The sequence below is a fragment of the Pinus tabuliformis genome, chromosome 4_2 (genome assembly GCF_031772625.1).
Source record: "Pinus tabuliformis cultivar Carrire ecotype Pingquan chromosome 4_2, CPIR1, whole genome shotgun sequence".
In the NCBI taxonomy this organism is placed as follows: domain Eukaryota; kingdom Viridiplantae; phylum Streptophyta; class Pinopsida; order Pinales; family Pinaceae; genus Pinus; species Pinus tabuliformis.
In genome coordinates this window covers 641,150,930-641,169,766 of record NC_142304.1, presented here as the reverse complement: position 1 = coordinate 641,169,766, position 18,837 = coordinate 641,150,930, and the positions used below count along the sequence as shown (strand labels likewise).

Below are 18,837 nucleotides of genomic sequence, written 5' to 3'. Positions count from 1 at the left end.
TTCCCCTTCATTCTGAAGAGAGTCAGCCCAAATTTTCCATTCCTCATTAAAACCCCTTGTGATGATGATCTGGTTAATCTCCTAGAGTTTCTCCTCAACTTCTTTTCTGGCTTTAAAAATATTTCTAAACTCTTGTTTGTTCCAATCTTTAAGCCTAGATTTGATGTGTTTGAGTCTCTGCTGCAACATGAACATTTTAGTGCCTTGAACGGGCCTATATTCCGTCCACCATTTGTCAATATTGTTGGTGAAATCAAGGTGAAAGAGCCAGATATTTTCAAACCTAAAAGGTTTGTTCCTCGGTGTACCCAAAAAAGTGGCTTCCAGCTCGACAAGCTAGTGCTCTGAGCCTCCAAAGGGAAGGATTAACACTGACATATCAAGGCCTATGATAAGGAGGTCCTTTGAGATTATGAATCTGTCTAATTTAGAGGTGACTTGAGAAGCCCCTCCCCTCTTATTATTCCAAGTAAAAATTCCATTTACTGTTTCTGTGTCCACTAGCCCCATGTTATTCATGAAGTTCTGGAAAGCAAGGGAGTCCCTGCCTAGTTTTCTGGTCCTGCCTTTTTTCTCTGTAAGAGATCTGATCATGTTGAAATCCCCTGCCAGAATCCAAGGTATATCAGGATATCTCTCCCTCAATTTCTCAAGGGAGGTGAGAAGCTTTAGTTTGTCTTCTAGTTTTTGAGGACCATAGACGTTAGTGATCATGTAGATCTCCTTATCCCCCAAAGGTTGAATCACCATCGATAGATAATTCCTAGAAGCTTCAGCATCCAGGATTCCAAGTTTTTGAGGATCCCATAGAGTGAGAATCCCACCCGCTGAGTTATCCGCTTTAACCTCTAGATATTCATACTTGATTAACCATCTGTTGTGTATCTCTTTGATCTTGTCCATTGAACATTTTGTTTCCTAAATAAAAACCATATCTGATTTTTCTTCCTTTATTCTACTGCTAAGGTTCCTTTGTTTCCTTTCACTTCCTATACCCCTAATGTTCCAGGTTATCAGCTTCATTAATACAGGTTTGTAAAGGAGTAACTGGTAATATCCCTCATCTTACCTGAGTTAATCATAAGTTTCCCACATTCAGACAATAGCTCATTCTGTTTTTTCCTTCCTCTTTTCCTACCGGGTTCTTGGAAGAAAGCACTGATGTATCCTCCATCATTTTCACTCCCCTATTCTCCTGGCTTTCATGGTTTCTTTTGACTCCAGAACACTTTGTTTGTGCTCTCCAGAGGAAGAGTTGTTGAATGCTATCAAACTCCTCTTTTGGCAAAGAGTCTACCCCTTTGGTGATTCCTTGCTCCAGAAACTTTTCAAGATCTAAATTCTCCCTCTCTAGAATCTCCTACAGTTCATGGTCTTCCGTTCCTGCCTCACTTGGGGTTATCTCGTTGTCTCTGCTGAGCTCCATCATGCTTGGCAAATCATCCATTTGTTTGTTTTGTTTTCTGGTATATCCTCCATATCAGCGTCCCTTTCCTTCTCGGTGGGAATATTCTCCACTTCCTGGTTCATCCCACTATTTTCGACTTATTCTTCTAAGATCTTGAAACTATTGTGGTTCAGTTGTCCTTCTTTAGTAATTTTCTTTTGGTACTACTTGCCTCCTTTCCCTTTACCTCCAACCTTAGTAAAACCTTTGGGATCCTTGTCTGTAGTGGCTTTTATATTGCTCTTTGTCTTGTTCATTGGGCAGTCCCTGTATAAGTGCCCGTGTTCATGGCACTTACGACACCTAAATGGTATGTGTTCACAGTCCATCACCTGCATCCATTCCTCATCATACACTTCTAAAATGATTGCATTCAGAAGTGCCCCCGATAACTCCATTTCCACACATATCTGGGCAAAGGAAGTGTATTTTCCTCTTAGAGTAGCATCTGAGATCTTTATAAAATGCCCTAGTTTGTTTCCAATAACCTTTAGAGACTCTAGCAACCAATAATCTAAAGGGAGGGAGTATATTCTTATCCATACTAGTACCAAGGTGAAAGTCTCTCGTTCTGGGACGAAGTTCATTACCCATGGTCTCATGTAGAGGCATGCAGAAGCATAAAACTAAGGTCCTCCCTCAAACACTCTATCTTTGTCCTCTAAGCTTGTGAATACCACCGTCAAGAATCCCTTGGACCCAAGGTGAAGGTTAATTTTCCCTTTTGGTTTCCAGTGGTTCCTGATCCATGCTTGTAAAGCCTTCTCCATCGGCCAAATCCCCATAAATTTGCAGATAACAGCATATTCTGCCATGTGTTCTCTATGCACCTGCAATGCTGGGTCACTTAAAACAACTTGAGGAATGGTAGTCGACTTGGGTTTACAGGCCCAGGATGTGCTTGGAGGAGCAACTTTCTTACTGCTACCCTCTGTTCTCTTCTCCTTGCTAGCTTCCTCATGCTTCTCTTCCTGTCCTTGAGGTCCAATGGTTCCCGATTTTTCTTTATTCTTATCCTCTGCTACTATCTCCGTTGGTTTCTTGAAGCAATGTGATCCACCTCCCTTGCTTCTGTCTGCAACCACTTGACTGTAGGAGGGAGCTGAACTCCCCCTCCGCACCCTGTCATGGTGAGCAACACCAAAACCCTAGAGTAAAACCCTAGTTCAGATCCCGCCTTCCCTCCAACTCCTGTTAAATAATCTGTTGTTCCAAATTTCAATGTTATTAACTATTCTGTTATTTTTATTCATTTTGTTATTCCAAATTTCATTGGTATTACGACGCCTCCTTTGGGTTACCTATAAATATCTTATTTTCATAGAAAATTCGATAAGTATATAAATGATAATAGTATTATTTGAAACAATGCATATAACCAGCAACAATTGATATTTCTTAAAATTGACAAATATCTAATGCATGAAGTTATGTAAAACTATTACACTCAATTTGAGAATCATGTGCCATGTCAATGTTTTTTTATATATGAAGCTAATTTCATTGATCATTCAACAAATTACATGTTCAAATGCATGATGTATACATTTGATTTGATTTGTAGTCCATAAGGCTTTTTGTGTTTGGAGTGTTTATGTTGAAAATAAAACAGTATGTGGCTGTCTAAAAAACCATGACAAGAAAATATTGTAATACCCCCACCCACAGTGCATATCACTACCTTTGTAGCCTAATATTTCTAAAATTTCCCCTTTAATTTGATTCTTGTAGTATTGGTCAAGTGTTTCTAGTGCATTATACCATGTAAGACATTTATGTACATGGAATTAATTACATAAATGATGCCATTTCAATTACTATTCACTTGTAAAACATGAAAATTACATGAATATTAGCAGCGAAAAGCATATAAACATAAGAATAAATACTTTTGTTTTAAAGAAAGCACCCGCTGATTATAGACCTTAAATGTTCCATCTAACAATAGGTCACACTACTCATAAATCTCAATTTTGGGTCACCCCTAATCTAGGGCCATGATTCCAAAATAAAAAAGGTTTTCTTAAAGTCAATTATGACACCTAAATCAGTGTTGAACATGAATAGTTCCATAGTACCAAACTCTAATAGCCTCCCACCAACAATCTCACATTCCCAAAAGTACACACAACCCAATGCAGTGAACCCTCTTCTCTGTGCTTGCAATCCATCAGGTTATCCCACTACATTTCCATGGATTTTCAACTTAGTTGACCAGTGATTCCTTAAATCCTTGTATCTTATAGGAGTTCTAGCTACCCTTAGGAGTTTTTCCATGGTATCTTTCTAGTCTCCTACAAAGGAAACTATTCCCTTTTCTTTGAACACACCTAGGATTTTATAAGGAGTCAATCATGTCACAAGATAACCCCTTCCCCTGTAGGTAGTGTAGTCACCTTTTTTCCCATATGAATGATGCCACAAATGATGGAATGACTCTAAAACACTTAACAAAATCACTCTCTAAAGTCTCTTTATGAACTTAGGATGAAACATGTGCACTATTTCACTTATTCTTATTTTAATAATAGCTTAGTCACATAGGATTAATACCTTTACCACTTATCACTTAACCACCTTTTCATGATCATGGATTCTTAGCCCCCCATACTCTCTTGTCTAACACGGTCTATAGTAGTGTTGTATTTAATTAAAATGAAAGGGATTTCATATTTACAACTAGGTTCTCTAGCCTAAAACCATATAACCATAGGCACACTAGCCTAAAAAAAATATGTACAAGGGATAAACACCACAAAATAGTCCCTGGCTCACTAGCCCAAACAAGAATCTATGCACATCACACATAGAAGGGTAATCTTAGGTGTGTTATAAAATACCAAGGAGTTGTAGATGCCTATTCTTTCCTTTGCTAGTAGATGTACCAAAAATAAGTAACAGAGGAGTCAAAATCTCAGTTTATATTCAAAAAATTAAGAGGATTATGAGAGCTCCACCTCTATAGGAGTGGCTTCTGCATGACCATCAACTCCTAAACCTATTCCTAGGAAAAGACTCACCTCAATATGCTACAAAAGATGTCTAAATTCTTTTTTTGTAGTTCCATGTCATCCAACAAAAGAATAATTTCATCCTTTGCATCATTTCTCTGAACGAGAACTTTTCCCAATATAGACTTTATTTTCTAGTATAAGTAAACATTGTAGAGCTATTGGTTATGGAACCCACAAGTATGGCCAATATTAGGGACCCAAGATGCAATATCTGCAACAATTTTAGAATTGGAATGATAGATGCACTCTTGAATCATCTCCTTCTCATCCTCTTAGTATCATGTTGTATCTATAGTGAAGTCTTCTCATGAAACCACTAAATCGGCAATTCAACTTTGAACTTAGCCCATGAACCACCTTATGTTCCATGCTTGTTGATTCCCCTTTGGCACTAACTCCGTGCCTCATCACAGTGGGGACTACAAGTAGGAATAATGTTTGATATTGAAATGATAAGGGGCTAGCATCACGAAGGCCTAGCTCTAGAGATAAAACAGATTGGAGAGTATAGTTCTTCTTGCTAACCAACCCCTTTAAAATACATGACTAGAACTATATAACCAAGTCAATGAATTTAAGGGAAAAATTACTTTCCAATGTGGAGAAGTTCGTTGAGTGGAAAGTATCTAGAATATATGTATTACAAAAGGAAGGTGAGAAGTAGTATGTTGTAGAATATATGTATTACAAAGGGAAGGTGAGAAGTAGTATGTTGTCATCATCATGACCCAGAGTGAGACTATAACTTGAAAAAATGTAAGAATAAGAGAACACATGGTGGTGATGATGAGTTAAAATAAATAGAGCATTCTAGAGGGTGCATATGCTTTCATAGCTACACATCCAATTAAGAAGTAGCTCATATAGGGCATATTGATAGATAATCGTGTGGTATGTATCCTCCATTCATTACCTGGAGTAATGTCAACCCCACCATTCCTCCCATGTATCATCCCTTCGCACCCCATATGGGAAGTGCCATGTTTATGATTATGTTTAACTTATTTCACAAGTATTTTTTAAAGTAACTATTTTGAAAAGGATCATATAATAGAAACTTTGTCTTTCAATAAATACATAAAATCAATGAAGAAAAGAGGTTTAAATCCATGTTTTTTTACATCCAAAAGTTGGAAAAATTATAATATGCACCAATTTTGATAATTAAGTAGAATATGAAACACATTTTTTGCACACATTAAAGAGTCATTTGTATAAATATATTATTGTGAAAATTAGTATTAACGCATTTTATATGAAATGTTAAAGCTTGTTGGGTTAAAAACACGATGTCTTTGTTTTTAACTAGATAAACAAGCTCCCTAAGATATATTTAGAATGCTCTTCAAACAACGCTAATAGTACAAGATCCCATCCTTTTAAGGGAGGCCAATGGAAACTTTCCTTATCATTAAAATCTTAAAATACGTAAATTGTTTTACGTATATTGGTAATGGGTTTTTAGATTTATTAGTTTTAATTTAACAATTAATTCGAAGGGGATGTATTATAAAATTATAAAGACTTTTACCAGAGAATAAAGTGAGAATTATATTTTGAACTATTTTAATATTTCCAGCATTCAAATAGGTGAAAATATATTTAATACCGCACCTCGTTGAGATCAGCTCTAAAAACATTTTCTTCATAGGAAATTTGAGAAGTATACAAATAAAAATAGCATCCTCATATAACCAATACCAAAATCAACATTTACATTAAGTTACTAAAAACTATTATAAGTATTTTTCGGCAAATTGTCTATCATATTCATTGAGTCGAGAGGTTCATTTTATAGCTTAGTATGAGGGGATGTCTACAATATGAGGGGATATGTAAGTTTGTCCACACGCCCACTCCCCTTTAAAATAAAAATAAAAGTCAAAAATTACATTCTAAATAGAAAAATAATGTTGACTATAATAATAATAATAAATGAATATGTTGTAAAGTAATTGGAAGTAAAAAATGGGTAAGATATTTAAATTTTATAATTTAGTTATCGAGCCAAGAGGATCATTCTACAGCCCGGTATGAGGGTATGTGTAAGTTTCAAAAGTTAAAAATTATATTCTAAAGCAAAATGTTGTCCACTATAATAAAAAAATGAATATGTTGTAAACTATGTAACCCGGTTCGTTGAAATAAGTCGACGTGTCCTGAATCTAGTGAATCAGACATGATTCATACTAATGTGTGTCCGCAAATCACGACACGATGCGTCCAATTAGGATAAGATTGAATCTGGATTGTGTCCCAATCGGACACATCATGTCCCGATTTCCAGACATGAATATGAAAAAAGTGACCCGCACAGTATAAACAAGGTGAGTTGCTATTCTTTTTATTCGTTTTCTCTTCTGTCTTTTGTTGTGGGTTTGTTGTCAGGGGTTTGGTGAAAGGAGCAAAGGGTGTGAGAGAGTTTTCAAGGAGATTCAAGTAACAAGTAAGTGCATTTCTATTTTTTTGCATTTGTATTACAATAGTTTGCATATGCATTTCTTTTGCAAATTTGTGCATTTTTGGTTTATTTTCTTACAATATTCATGGCTCAATCAAGGGAAGAAACGAAGGGGCAAAGGAAGGGGAATAATTTCCCTACTGGAGATGTCCCTCCTCTCCCAATTTCAACAAAGTCTATTGCAAGTATTCCCTCTATTGCAAGTAATGTTGAGGGAAGATTTCCTTCTCAATGTGACATTGAGAAATATCACTTGTGGAAATATGTCACAAGAGAGCAAGGACCAAGCAGCAAGGTGAAGGGAGGAGGAAATGCCAATTCGAGATGCAACTTTTGCCACAGTACTTTCACAAGCACATATTTCCATGTGAAAGGTCATTTGTTGGCTTTACCCGGTTGTGGAGTTGGAGCTTGTAGAAAAGTTCCTTTACAAAAAATGAAAGAAATGGAAAGAGAGTTCAAATATATTGGTATGGAAAATGTGGCTACAAAATAAAAAAAAACCAAGAATGATGACCCCCTTCCATTGTTGACAAAAGGAAACAACAAGTTCCCATTTGAGAGTTCTAATGGGGGACAAGCAAAAAAAATAAAGTCAATTTCAGTTGGTACAATGAATAAGATTTTTCAAAAGGAGAAATGGGAAGGGCTTGATCTCACCATTACCTTTTTTTCTTCAAAACTTCATATCCCTCAACATTGCATGCTCATCTCTATTTATTGAGATGTGTTGAGCTCTAACTCAAGGGGCTCCATCAAGGTATGCACCTCCTAGCTCAGAGAAGCTTAGAACCACATTGCTAACAAAGGTAAAAAAAAGAGGTGCAAAAAATGCTTTAACCTATTAAAGAATCATGGCCAACATCTGGGTTTAGCCTTGTTTCTAATGGATGGACATATTGAGCATGGCACCCACTCATGAACTTCATGGTGTCTTCCTTGAATGGTCCAAGTTTCTTGAAAGCAGTGGATACACTTGGAGAATACAAGGATGCACAATATATGGGTGAGTTATTTATTAAATTTATTGAAGATGTAGGTGTTGATTCTTATGTGCAAATCATTACAGATAATGCACCTGTTTGCAAGGCTATTGGCATGATTGTGGAAGCTAAATATGCACAAGTGTTTTGGACACCTTGCATTGTCCATTCATTGAGCTTAGCACTGAAATTCATTTCTTCTGATGTGCTTTGGATTGGTAACATTATTAAGGATGCATGGAATATCCGTAACTTTGTACAAAATCATAGAAATGCCCTCACTATCTACAAGGAGTACAACAATATATCATTGTTGAAGATTGTGGATACATGGTTTCCCTCTTCATTCATCATGTAGAAGAGGTTGAGGGAGGTCAAGATTGCTCTTGGGGCCATGGTTATTTAAGAGTTCTGGCCTTTTTGGAGAAAGAAATATCAAGTAGCCTCTAAAAGAGTGAAAGACACAATGCTAGATGAAACTTGGTGGGAAAGGTTAGATTTACTTATCTAGATCATGGACCATATCATTTATTTGCTTCGATTTGCAGATACATACCAACTCATCCTAGGAGAGGTTTATGAGGGATGGAATTCCGTGATTGAATCTATGAGGAGAATTATTTTACAGATGGAGTACCCCAAGTATGAGACATCACCAGAGGCCTTCTTCACCACCATACATGATATTCTTGTCAGTAGATGGGATAAGTATTGGACACCTTTACATTGTTTTTCTCACTGATTGAACCCAAAATACTACAACCATGTGGTTGAATGGTGGACCTTCCCGCAGATTCCCTCCTCACATGGATGGTGAAATCTCACAGGGGAGGAAAGATGCATTCAGGTGGGTTTTTCAGGATAGATAATTGCTTGATGAGGTGGAGGGTTCTTTTGTAGAATTTTCCACTGGTACTAGTCGATTTGCAGTGTATGATTTGATTAGAGATAGGGGGCTAAGAAGCCCTATTCTTGGTGTGAATATCATGGGGCAACAAGCCCTCCCCTACAACAATTAGCCATGAGGCTACTCTCTCAGGTGACTTCGTCCTCTTGTTGTGAGAGGAATTGGAGCGCATATGGGACTTTGTATAGTGTTAAGAAGAGAAGTCCAGGGAAAAGACAACGGTGTATTTGCACACCAAACTTCGTCTTATTTATAGGCATAGGGAAGACTGGTTGAGGGAAAGAATAAGATGTGGGATGTCTTTCTTGATGATATGGGTCTAGACAAGAGCGTTGAGTTGGCATTGACCAACATAGATCTCAATGGTCTAGTGCTAGAGCCTGTTAGATTTTATGATGGTGATACTGTAGAGGGGTCATCCTCCACACTAACAGATGTAGAGATGACTTTCGATACAGGGGAGGAGGATGCAGTAGAGGGGAGAAGTGGTGACCATGATGCTAAGGACAGCGATGTTGATGTTGATGATGACTACGAGGATTGATGACTCATGAGTCATGAGCTACCTACTGCCTTGAGGCTTGTATACTTGTAGTTTTTTCGTATTTTCTATTTCTATTTTCCATTGGCATTGCACTACCTATGTAACAGATTTTGATTTTGATGACTTAATGAGAAAACTACATATGTCAATTTATTTATTTTACTATCTTGTCTTTCTCCTATTAGATCATTAATGAATTGAATATGTATTATGAATTCAGAATTTATCATTTATCATTTATGTGACATGTCACAAATTACAATTCTATTTGAATTTTGTATGTACTATGCATGCCATAATGTTACTAACTTACTTTGTAAATAGTAAAACTTACATCTAAATGAAGATCTATGTTTGAAATCAATGAATTTGTAACATGAATGAGAATTTCTATAAGAAATATCTAATTTTTAATATATATATATATATATCCAAACTATTTCGTGGGGTCAACGTGTCTGAATCCAACACTCGAATCCTTGTATCAGTGGAATCCCAAATCCACGTGTGAGGTGACTTAGGTTGTAAAGTAATTAGAAGTAAAAAAATGTGTGAGTAAGATATTTAAATCTTATAATATGGTTATTGATAAAATATTTTAATACCAATTAATACGAAATAATATTGAAATATATTTAAAAATATGTTAATAATAAAAAATCATTTTAATTTGCGTCATTAATGTCTGGTTGTATATTTTATGTAGAATATTTTAATGTCAATTATATATATATATATATATATATATATATATATATATATATGAATTATGGTTAAAACGTTTATTTGGTCTTATATATAGTGCTCTATTTAGCATTAAAAATACAATTTAAACAATGAAAAATAACACATTGTATTTTATACTCTAAAAAAGTTTGCACATGAAAAAATTTGATCCCTCTCGGTTCATGTTAGATTAATAATAAAAGATCATTTTAATTTGCGTCATAAATGTCTGGATGTATATTTTATGTAGAATATTTTAATGTCAATTATATATATATATATATATATATATATATATTTTTTTATGGTTAAAACGTTTATTTCGTCTTATATATAGTGCTCTATTTAGCATTCAAAACTATAATTTAAAAAATGAAAAATAACACATTGTATTTTATACTCAAAAATGTTTGCACACAAAAAGATTTGATCCCTCTCGGCTCATGTTAGATCTATGTTGGTGGTTAAATTTAGCATATCTTATAAGTAGTTTTTCAAATAAGTAGTTTTTATTAAAAAAAGTGTGAATTAATATTTAGTATTTTAATTTTTTTGCTTGGGATAGCTCAATTCACAATGGTCGTGGAAATGAAATCTCACTAAATCGGAAGTCTTGGGTTCAAACATTGTGCTATCTCCATTGAAATGAGAAATTGGAAATGAAAAAATTTACTCTTACCAAACTTATAAAAAATTATATTTAATATTTGATTTTATAAAAAAATATTATGATCTCTCCAAAAATTGTAAAGAATTATATTTGATATATTTAATATTTGATTTTATAAAAAATATTATGATCTCTCCAAAAATTGTAAAGAATTATATTTGATATTTAAATTTATAGAAAAATATTATGATTCCTGTGGAAATTGTATGTCATTTTTTCAAAATAAGTATTTTGCACAAGCTCGTATACAAACAACCTATATTTTATCTGAAAAAAGAAATGGGGATTTGGTTACATGGTTTTGCACATGCATGACCTTTGATAATTGAGTAGGCATATGAAACAACAGAAAATTGTACGTCATGTTTTCGTATACAAACAACCTATATTTTATCTGAACAAATAAATGGGATTTCGTTTCTTGGTTTTGCATATGCATGACCTTTGATAATCGAGTATGCATATGAATCAAAACTTTCCTCTTTTCACTGTATAAATATACTATTGTTAAACTATATGATAGATCCATTTGATATGAAATGCTCACGCCTACTAGGTGAAAGCACACTACCTTTGTTATAAAATTTAATACAAGTACATGGGTCGTTTTAGTATATTAGCAATGGGATTCAAAGATTGCTAATAGCACAAGGTCTCATTTTTTTTAAGGGAGGTTATGGGAAGCTTCTCTCTTTATTGGAATTTTAATATAAATACATAAATTATATTAATATATAAATTAGTTTAGATATATGGATACTTGTTTTTAAGCGTGATAACAAGTCAACTATTTTTGTTTAAGAAAGTTCATTTTAATTTTCTTTATTAGTTTTTTTAAAATATTATATATTTAGTTTAATTTTATAATTTTTTTTAAAATATTATATATTTAGTTTTTTTTTTTTTTTTTTTCTAAGTAAAAGTAATCTATTAATATGTACAGAAAGATACAAAGAGGACAAGGCCTCGAACAAGGTAGCATAGAGTATCAACAAAATCTGGACTGCCTCAACATTGGGGAAACTAGTCTAGTGAGAGCAGAAACTTCAAAAATGGTATCACTTCTCAAGTCTAGACCCCACAAAAAAATAGTAAGATGGTTCCTTGACGATAAGTCCATATAGGAAGCCATAAACCAGGCAACACTAGCAAAAAACAAAAAAACCAGATAATGAACACCTGGGCGGCCACAGCCGGCCTCGTACTATCATCAGGCAAACGCATATCGCTAGAAGTAAAGGCATTGCCCTTTGGTCTGCCCATTCTGCGATCCGCCGTCGGGTCCGCGTCATCGCATCGCACTTGTGAAATCATGGAGGCACCGCCCCTGGGTTTCTGCTGATGCGATATTGCGATGTGACCTGATCGCAATCACATATCGCCAAAAGTAAAGGCATTGCATTTAGGTCTCCCCATTCTGTGATCCGTCGTCGGGTCCACATCATCGCATTGCACATGTGAAAGTGTGGAGGTTCCGCCCCTTGGTTTCCACTGATGCGATATTGTGATGCGATCTGATTGCAATCGCATATCGCTATAAGTAAAGGCATTGCCCTTAGGTATCCCCATTCTACGATCCGTTGTCGGGGCCACGTCATCGCATCGCACATGAGAAAGTGTGGAGGCTCTGCCCCTTGGTTTCCGCCGATGCGAAATATCAATGTGCTCTGATTGCAGTCGCATATCGCTATTGGTTAAGCCCTTGCCCTTAAGTCTCCCCAATCTACGATCCTCCAAAATTGCGATGTGATCTGATTGCAATTGCATGTTGCTGGTTATCGATCTGTGATCCGCCATTACTGTTGCATTGAAGAGAGCCAAAGTCTGAGGTATGCTGGAGCGTGCTGAGGCATGATATCCGGAACTACTTAAAACAATGCCAATGAACCCTGCTCTTCTCAAATGCAGAGATCCGTTGATCAAAAGCCAAATATCCAGCTTGTCCTAGGTAGGCAGGTGTCGCCCCATCTCGCCCCACCCCTGTCCCATCATATTTAACGCCCATCTATATACCCACATTTGGGAGAGTTGCATCCCTTTGGACCAGTATTTTGCACTCCTGATTTTGATCATGATTCTGAATTATGTCTAGAGCTCCAGTGAGAAGAGTGTGCCCAGTTTCCACCCCCAAATTGGCAAGTAGATCAGTGACCTTGTTTCCTTCCTGTTTAACGTGATTGAATATGATGGCACGATTGGTGTGAAGCGATTGTTCTATTGCATCCAATCTGGCTTCAAGTCTCCAACTGTTGGAAATTTTATGCGCATGTGCCCCATTGAGGAGTTGATTGGCCAGGTTGATGAGGATTAGGGAATCACCTTCGATCTCCAGAGGTTGGAAGCCATGACGCTGGGAAAGGAGTAATCCTTGCCAGAGACCCTCCAGTTCAGCCGAGTTGTTCGTGTCCCAACCAATGTTTCCGAAGTAGATTAGGAGAGGCGAACCCTCATGATCTCTAAATATGTTGCCAAATCCTGCTTTGTTGGGATTGCCCTTTGAAGCTCCATCAAAGTTGAGTTTGAAAGTATGCTTTGGAGGGGGGGTCCATAAGTGCTTTCTGATGTTGTTTCCTTCTGAAGGTCTGTGATTGTGAGTACCTTGTGGGAGTTGTATGTTCCAATTTTCCCAGATGGCTTTCTCATTTGCAAGAGTGGGAAAATCTTCCGCGTGCCAAGTTTGAAGCGCCAAGGTCTCTTTAAGATTGAGAAAAAAGTTACACCAAATGATTTCTATAGGAGTGCTTTGATCTTTGAATATGCGCTTGTTTCATTCTTTCCATATTGTCAAGAGGAGAAGGTCAGGAATAAATCTCCATACCTGGTTGAGTAGTTCGCTTTTATAAGGGTTCTGGTGCCAATGGCGAATAGAGTTGATTATATCTTCGGACACTCTGCATCTTTTTTGACAACGGAAGCTAGCCTTCTCCCATAATTGATTGGCAAGAGTGCAAGAGTCCAAGAGGTGTTGGAGCGATTCCTCCTGAGAATTACAATTGGGACATATGGAGGGCCCGTGAAAGTTTCTTTTCCTAAGATTGTCCCAAGTGAGGATTTTACGATGCCCAACAAGCCAGAGGAATAGGGAGACTTTGGGCCAAGTACCCGATGACCAAATTCTGCCCCAGATAGGATCCAGGGGCATTGGATCATTGCATATAATTTTATAAGCCTCTTTGGTGGTGAAGGAACCTTTTGGGGTATATCCCCATCTTAAAATATCCCTGCCTTCGGATGATCTAATGCATCGATTCTGGAGCTCACTCTCCATGATCTCCTTAGTATAGTTACCTACATTCCTGATCAGCCTATCGATCTGCTTCCATTGTCTGTACCCCTATTCTATCTTTGGAATCCATTGTTGTTGGACAGATTCCTTTTGTTGCTCCTACCACTCTTAGCAAGGAGGCGGTCTATAGATGTTGTTGAGCTTTGGTAGTTGGTTCCAGGCATTCGTCCAAAACTGAGCAGTACTCTCGTTCCTTATTTCCCAAAAGTTGTGTTGTTGGATCAGCAAGAAGTGTTGTCTAGTAGCGTTCCATATTAGTGATCCCTTTTCAGTTGGAGTGAATCTGATTAGCTCCTCCGTTGGTCTGTGATTGGCATATTTGGCTGTCCAGATGGCTGCCCATGGCTTATTTGGAGCAGAGAGCCATTGCCACCATATTTTTGCACCCATGATAACATTGCTGTGATGAGGATCTCTCAGGCCTATACCCCCTTTTTCTTTGGGCTTGCATGCTGTCGTCCATTTTTCCAAGGCCCATTTGTGATTTGTGCCAGTTGCACCCCAAAGAAAATTGCGTTGTAGAGCTTTTATCTTTTAAGGACCCATTTAGGTGCTGCCAAGATTGAGAAAAGGTAGAGAGGCATAGCCTGTAGCACAACTTTGATTAGCACTAATCTGCTAGCTACGTTCAGAGTTCTTTGAGTCCATAAAGTGAGACGAGATTCAAGTTTCTCAAGGAGCACACGCCAAGAGGCGTGCTTGATGGCAGAATCTATTAAGGGAGCTCCAAGGTATTTGGAAGGTAAGGACGATATGGAGAAGCCCAGAATGTGGGTAATATCATGCTGAGTAATGGGGGGGTGTGAAAAAAGAAGATCTGCGATTTGGCCATGTTTATGCTCGTCCCTGAAGCATTAAAGAAATCATTCAGAAGGGATTTAAAAAGGGAGGCTTCCTGAACATAAGGGTACCCAAACAACATGTTGTCATCCATGAACTACTGATGAGTGATGGCTAGAGAGTTGTGTATGGATAGACCTTTGAGATGGTAGGAGAGGAGGGCATGTTTGGTATGGCGACCCAGACCTTCCACCATTAGAACAAAAAGGACTGGGGAAAGTGGATCTCCTTGTCTGATGCCTCTAGAGGGGTTGAAACGTTGAGAGGGTATGCCATTTATGAGAACAGAGAAAAATGTTGTGGAAATTAAACTCAGAATCCATTGAACCCACATTGGGGAAAAACCAAAAGCTGTTAGCATTTTTTGAATATAGGTCCAGCTTAACTTATCAAAAGCTTTAGAGAGGTCAATCTTGAGAATCATACCTGCCTGTTTGTAGTGCTTGAGGGAGTGTATGATTTCATGAGTGAGGATAATGCCGTCCAATACTTGTCTTCCTTCTACGTATCCAGATTGTTCAGGCAATATGGGTAAGGGAAAAAGAGGCTTCAACCTATTAGCAATGACTTTGGATATCACCTTGTAAATAACATTGTATAATGTGATTGGACAGAATTTGTCCGGAGTACTGGTATTCTCTTCTTTTGGGATGAGGGCAATGAAAGTTGAGTTCAGAGAGGGCAGAAGCCAATGAGGAGTGCATGATTACTCCACCACTAGCCACACCTCCTCTTTGATAAGATCCCAGAAAGAGTGGAAGAAGGTAGTAGTGAAGCCATTCAGACCATGAGCTTTGCCCTCCTTGAGCTGGTTCATAGCCAAATCCACCTCCTGAGGCATTACTGGTCAAAGAAGAAGGTGGTTTTGTTCTTCTGTGATAATTTTCGGCACATTTTGAGTGATCTTTTCTATAGCAGGCCGTCTATCAATTTTGGGTTCTTAATGGACCTCCCAGAAGTGATTGATAAACTCTTGTTCGATCTCTGCATGGCTTTCCACTCTTCCCCCCCTCGCTTCTGTATGAAAGAGATGGTGTTGTGCATTCTTCTCTGTATTGTGGTTCTGTGGAAGAATTTAGTGTTCCTTTCTCCTTCTTTCAGCCATCTAATTCTAGATTTTTGCTTCCAGAGAATTTCTTCCTGCTTTCTTCTCTCCTCCAATTGATTGTGAATGAGATTTTCCTGTTCCAAAGTCTCTTCCTTGTAGCCCTCTGTGATTATCTGTTGCTGGAGTTCTCTCATTTCTTTGTTTAGATCTTGCTGAGCCTAGAAGATGTTGCCAAAAGTCTCTTGATTCCAACGCTTGATTTGGGATTTCAGGAATTTGAGTTTCTATTGAAACTGAAACATTTTTGATCCCTCTAGCGAAGGGAAGTTGGTCCAGGTGGATCTGATGAGGTCATTGAAGGCGGGGTGGGTGAGCCAAAAAGCTTCGAAGCGGAAAGGACGCCTAGTAGAGTTGCCTGGTCTTTGCCATTGGAGAGAGATAGGCCAATGATCTGAGCCTGAAAATGGAAGAATTGATGACGAAATGTCGCCCCCAAGATGCACTACATTATCGGAAATGAGGAATCTATCTAGTTTGGAAGCAATTTGATGTCGCCCAACACTATGATTGCTCCAAGTGTGAATTCCATTACAGAATTGCAAATTAATTAGCATATTGTTTTGGATAAAATCTTTAAAGTTGCCATTTTCTTGTTCCGGCTTGGCTCGGCCTCCCTGCTTTTCCTCCAGCTTAGTGATCATGTTCAAGTCTCCTCCAATGATCCAAAGATGATTGAGTCTATTGAAGTTGAACGCTTCTGTTTTGTCTAAAAGAGAAATTTTCTTTCCTGCTTCCTGTGGGAAGTAGACATTGGAGAGATGGCCATGAATGTTGGTGCCAATTATATGAAAAGTAGCCTGTATAATGTGATGGGAGGCATGAAAGTCTAAGAGCGTTATAGCTTGCATGTTCCAAGCAATTGCCAGTCCCTCGGAGGCACCCAAAGCATCCACTGCTACCGAGTGACAACATGGCCATCCTATAGAGAGGATGTTTCCAAGTGTGTTACTATTACATTTTATTTCCTGCATAAAGAAGATCTGGGGCTGCTCTTGCTTTATCATGTTTTTTATCATTTTGAGTTTGCCGGGGCTATTGAGCCCTCTTAGATTCCATGAAGTGAGCTTGATGATTCACTATTTGTGGTAGGCTTGTAGTACTTTGTCAACTTAGCATATCTGCTTAAGTCTACCAGGATTTTCCCTATTGCAATAGTTCTTTGAAGATATGTCTTTCTTCCACGTTTTTTGGAGTCTTTAGGAAAGAGGTTGCCATCCCATTGACTGTCCGGTTGTATGCCTAGTTGTTGTTGCTAGTAAGCCCTGGAGATGATGACTTCCAGGGTATTGAGTTGATGCTCTTGAATATTGTCGTGGTCTTTCCTTTTACATGCTTGTTCAAGCTCGAAGATGTCAAGTCCTCCCAAATAATGCTTTCCGGTTCTTCTTCCATATGTTGCGTCTGACTACTTTCTGCTAAGGTGATTTCTAAGTGCAAGGTCTGGTCGGGGATACCGTCAACATCCATTCCATTATGTTTCCAATCAGGGTCCTTTCGAGTCACCTCAGGAATCCCGATGTTGTCACTCAGGGGTAGGGGAGTGGGAGAGGAGCCAGACAGAGGGGGGGAGAGGTCGTGATGATCAGTGGTGAGATTGGCAAAATGCTCTGTGGTGGGTCTTCTGAAGTTTTAGAAAGAACCTCAAAGCTATTGCTTGTGGAGGGAATGGAGGCAGCATCTTGCATGGGCTTTTTCCCGAAGGAGGGTTTTTTATGTGATCTTTTTTGATTTGCCACCTTGGTAAAGCCGTCCTGAGCCGACTTGTCTGAGGGGTCAAAGGTTTGGGCTTTAGCATTTGGAGGGCAATCCCGAAAAAGATGCCCATGGGAATGACACTTGCGACAACGAAAGGGTACATGTTCAAAATCTAAGGGTTGGATCCATTCAAAGTCACCATGGTAGAGACTTACTGAGTCTGGAAGGCTTTTTCCAGGCGCATGAAGACACAAATACGAGCATAGGAGGTGTATCTGCACAGCTTCGTTTCCTCAACAATTTTTATAAACTCCCCCAACCCCTTGCCAATGTTTCTCAGCGATTCTTCATCCCAGTATTCCAACGGGAGCGAGTACATTCGGATCCAAACTGGTGCCCAGCTGAAATCCTCCTTGTCCAAGTTAAATCTCTCTACCCATTCCCTTAAATACAGACTGACAGAGTTGAAGAAGTAGGGACCTTCATCCATAACCCTATTTCGGTCTTCGATGCAAATGAAAATCGCAGTGAAGAACCCTTTTGGTCCTAGCTGTAAGGTGACATGTCCCTTGGGTTTCCATTTGGCAGAGATCCATCCTTTCAAAGCTTTCTCAGTCGGCCAGTATCCAATAATTTTTTCAATGAGAGCATGGTCCTTCATGTACTAGATTTGACCATTGATTCTTTGGCTGGGAAGTTCTATCTTGGGTCGTTCAGCTGCTATGGGTTTTCATGTTGTTGATGTAACCTTGGGCATTTCCTGTTGCTCAATATTTCCTTCTTGTACTTCACTACGCCTCTTTGACTGATCAGTGGGAGTGTTTGTCGTATCTTGCATTGGGAAATCCCTTGCATCCTTGTTTACTTGTTATGGACCAGAAGGCTTTGTCAATTCCTTCGCTTGGTTATCTCTCTTGGCTAAGGGGGAAGGCTTTGAAGCCCCCCCTGAGGGTCAGCCATTGCGGTGCAGTCTATGCCAGCAGCTGCTGTCGCAAGGAGGAAGGCTGACGGAGAATAGAAGCAGGGAGGGTTTAGACTATGCCGTTGCAGGGGTGAGCAAAAACCCTTGGTTGCAGAGTGCCTCTAAATTTCGAAGTTGTAGGCCTTTATTTTGCCATTATTATTTAGTTTAATTTTATTAATAATATTATAAAAA

The 18,837-nt window shown here is 38.2% G+C and overlaps 2 protein-coding genes across 2 annotated transcripts in view; one reads left to right on the top strand and one right to left on the bottom strand.

Moving 5' to 3' along the window:
* Positions 1–13,582, top strand: part of LOC149170998 (uncharacterized) — a 29,903-nt gene extending 16,321 nt beyond the window's left edge. The window contains exon 2 of the mRNA XM_089425807.1: positions 13,333–13,582. Within this exon, the coding sequence (XP_089281933.1) occupies positions 13,333–13,582 (250 nt within the window). The remainder of the gene's footprint in view (positions 1–13,332) is intronic.
* A 4,310-nt stretch (positions 13,583–17,892) lies between these two features.
* LOC149170997 (uncharacterized) lies at positions 17,893–18,342 on the bottom strand. Its single transcript, XM_089425806.1, has one exon. The coding sequence runs from the start codon at positions 18,340–18,342 to the stop codon at positions 17,893–17,895; it is 450 nt and encodes a 149-aa protein (XP_089281932.1).
* Positions 18,343–18,837: the final 495 nt, after the last annotated feature.

Excerpts from the sequence above, each read along its gene's own strand:
- LOC149170997 (XM_089425806.1), bottom strand. The coding sequence starts at position 18,342 with ATGAAGGACCATGCTCTCATTGAAAAAATTATTGGATACTGGCCGACT.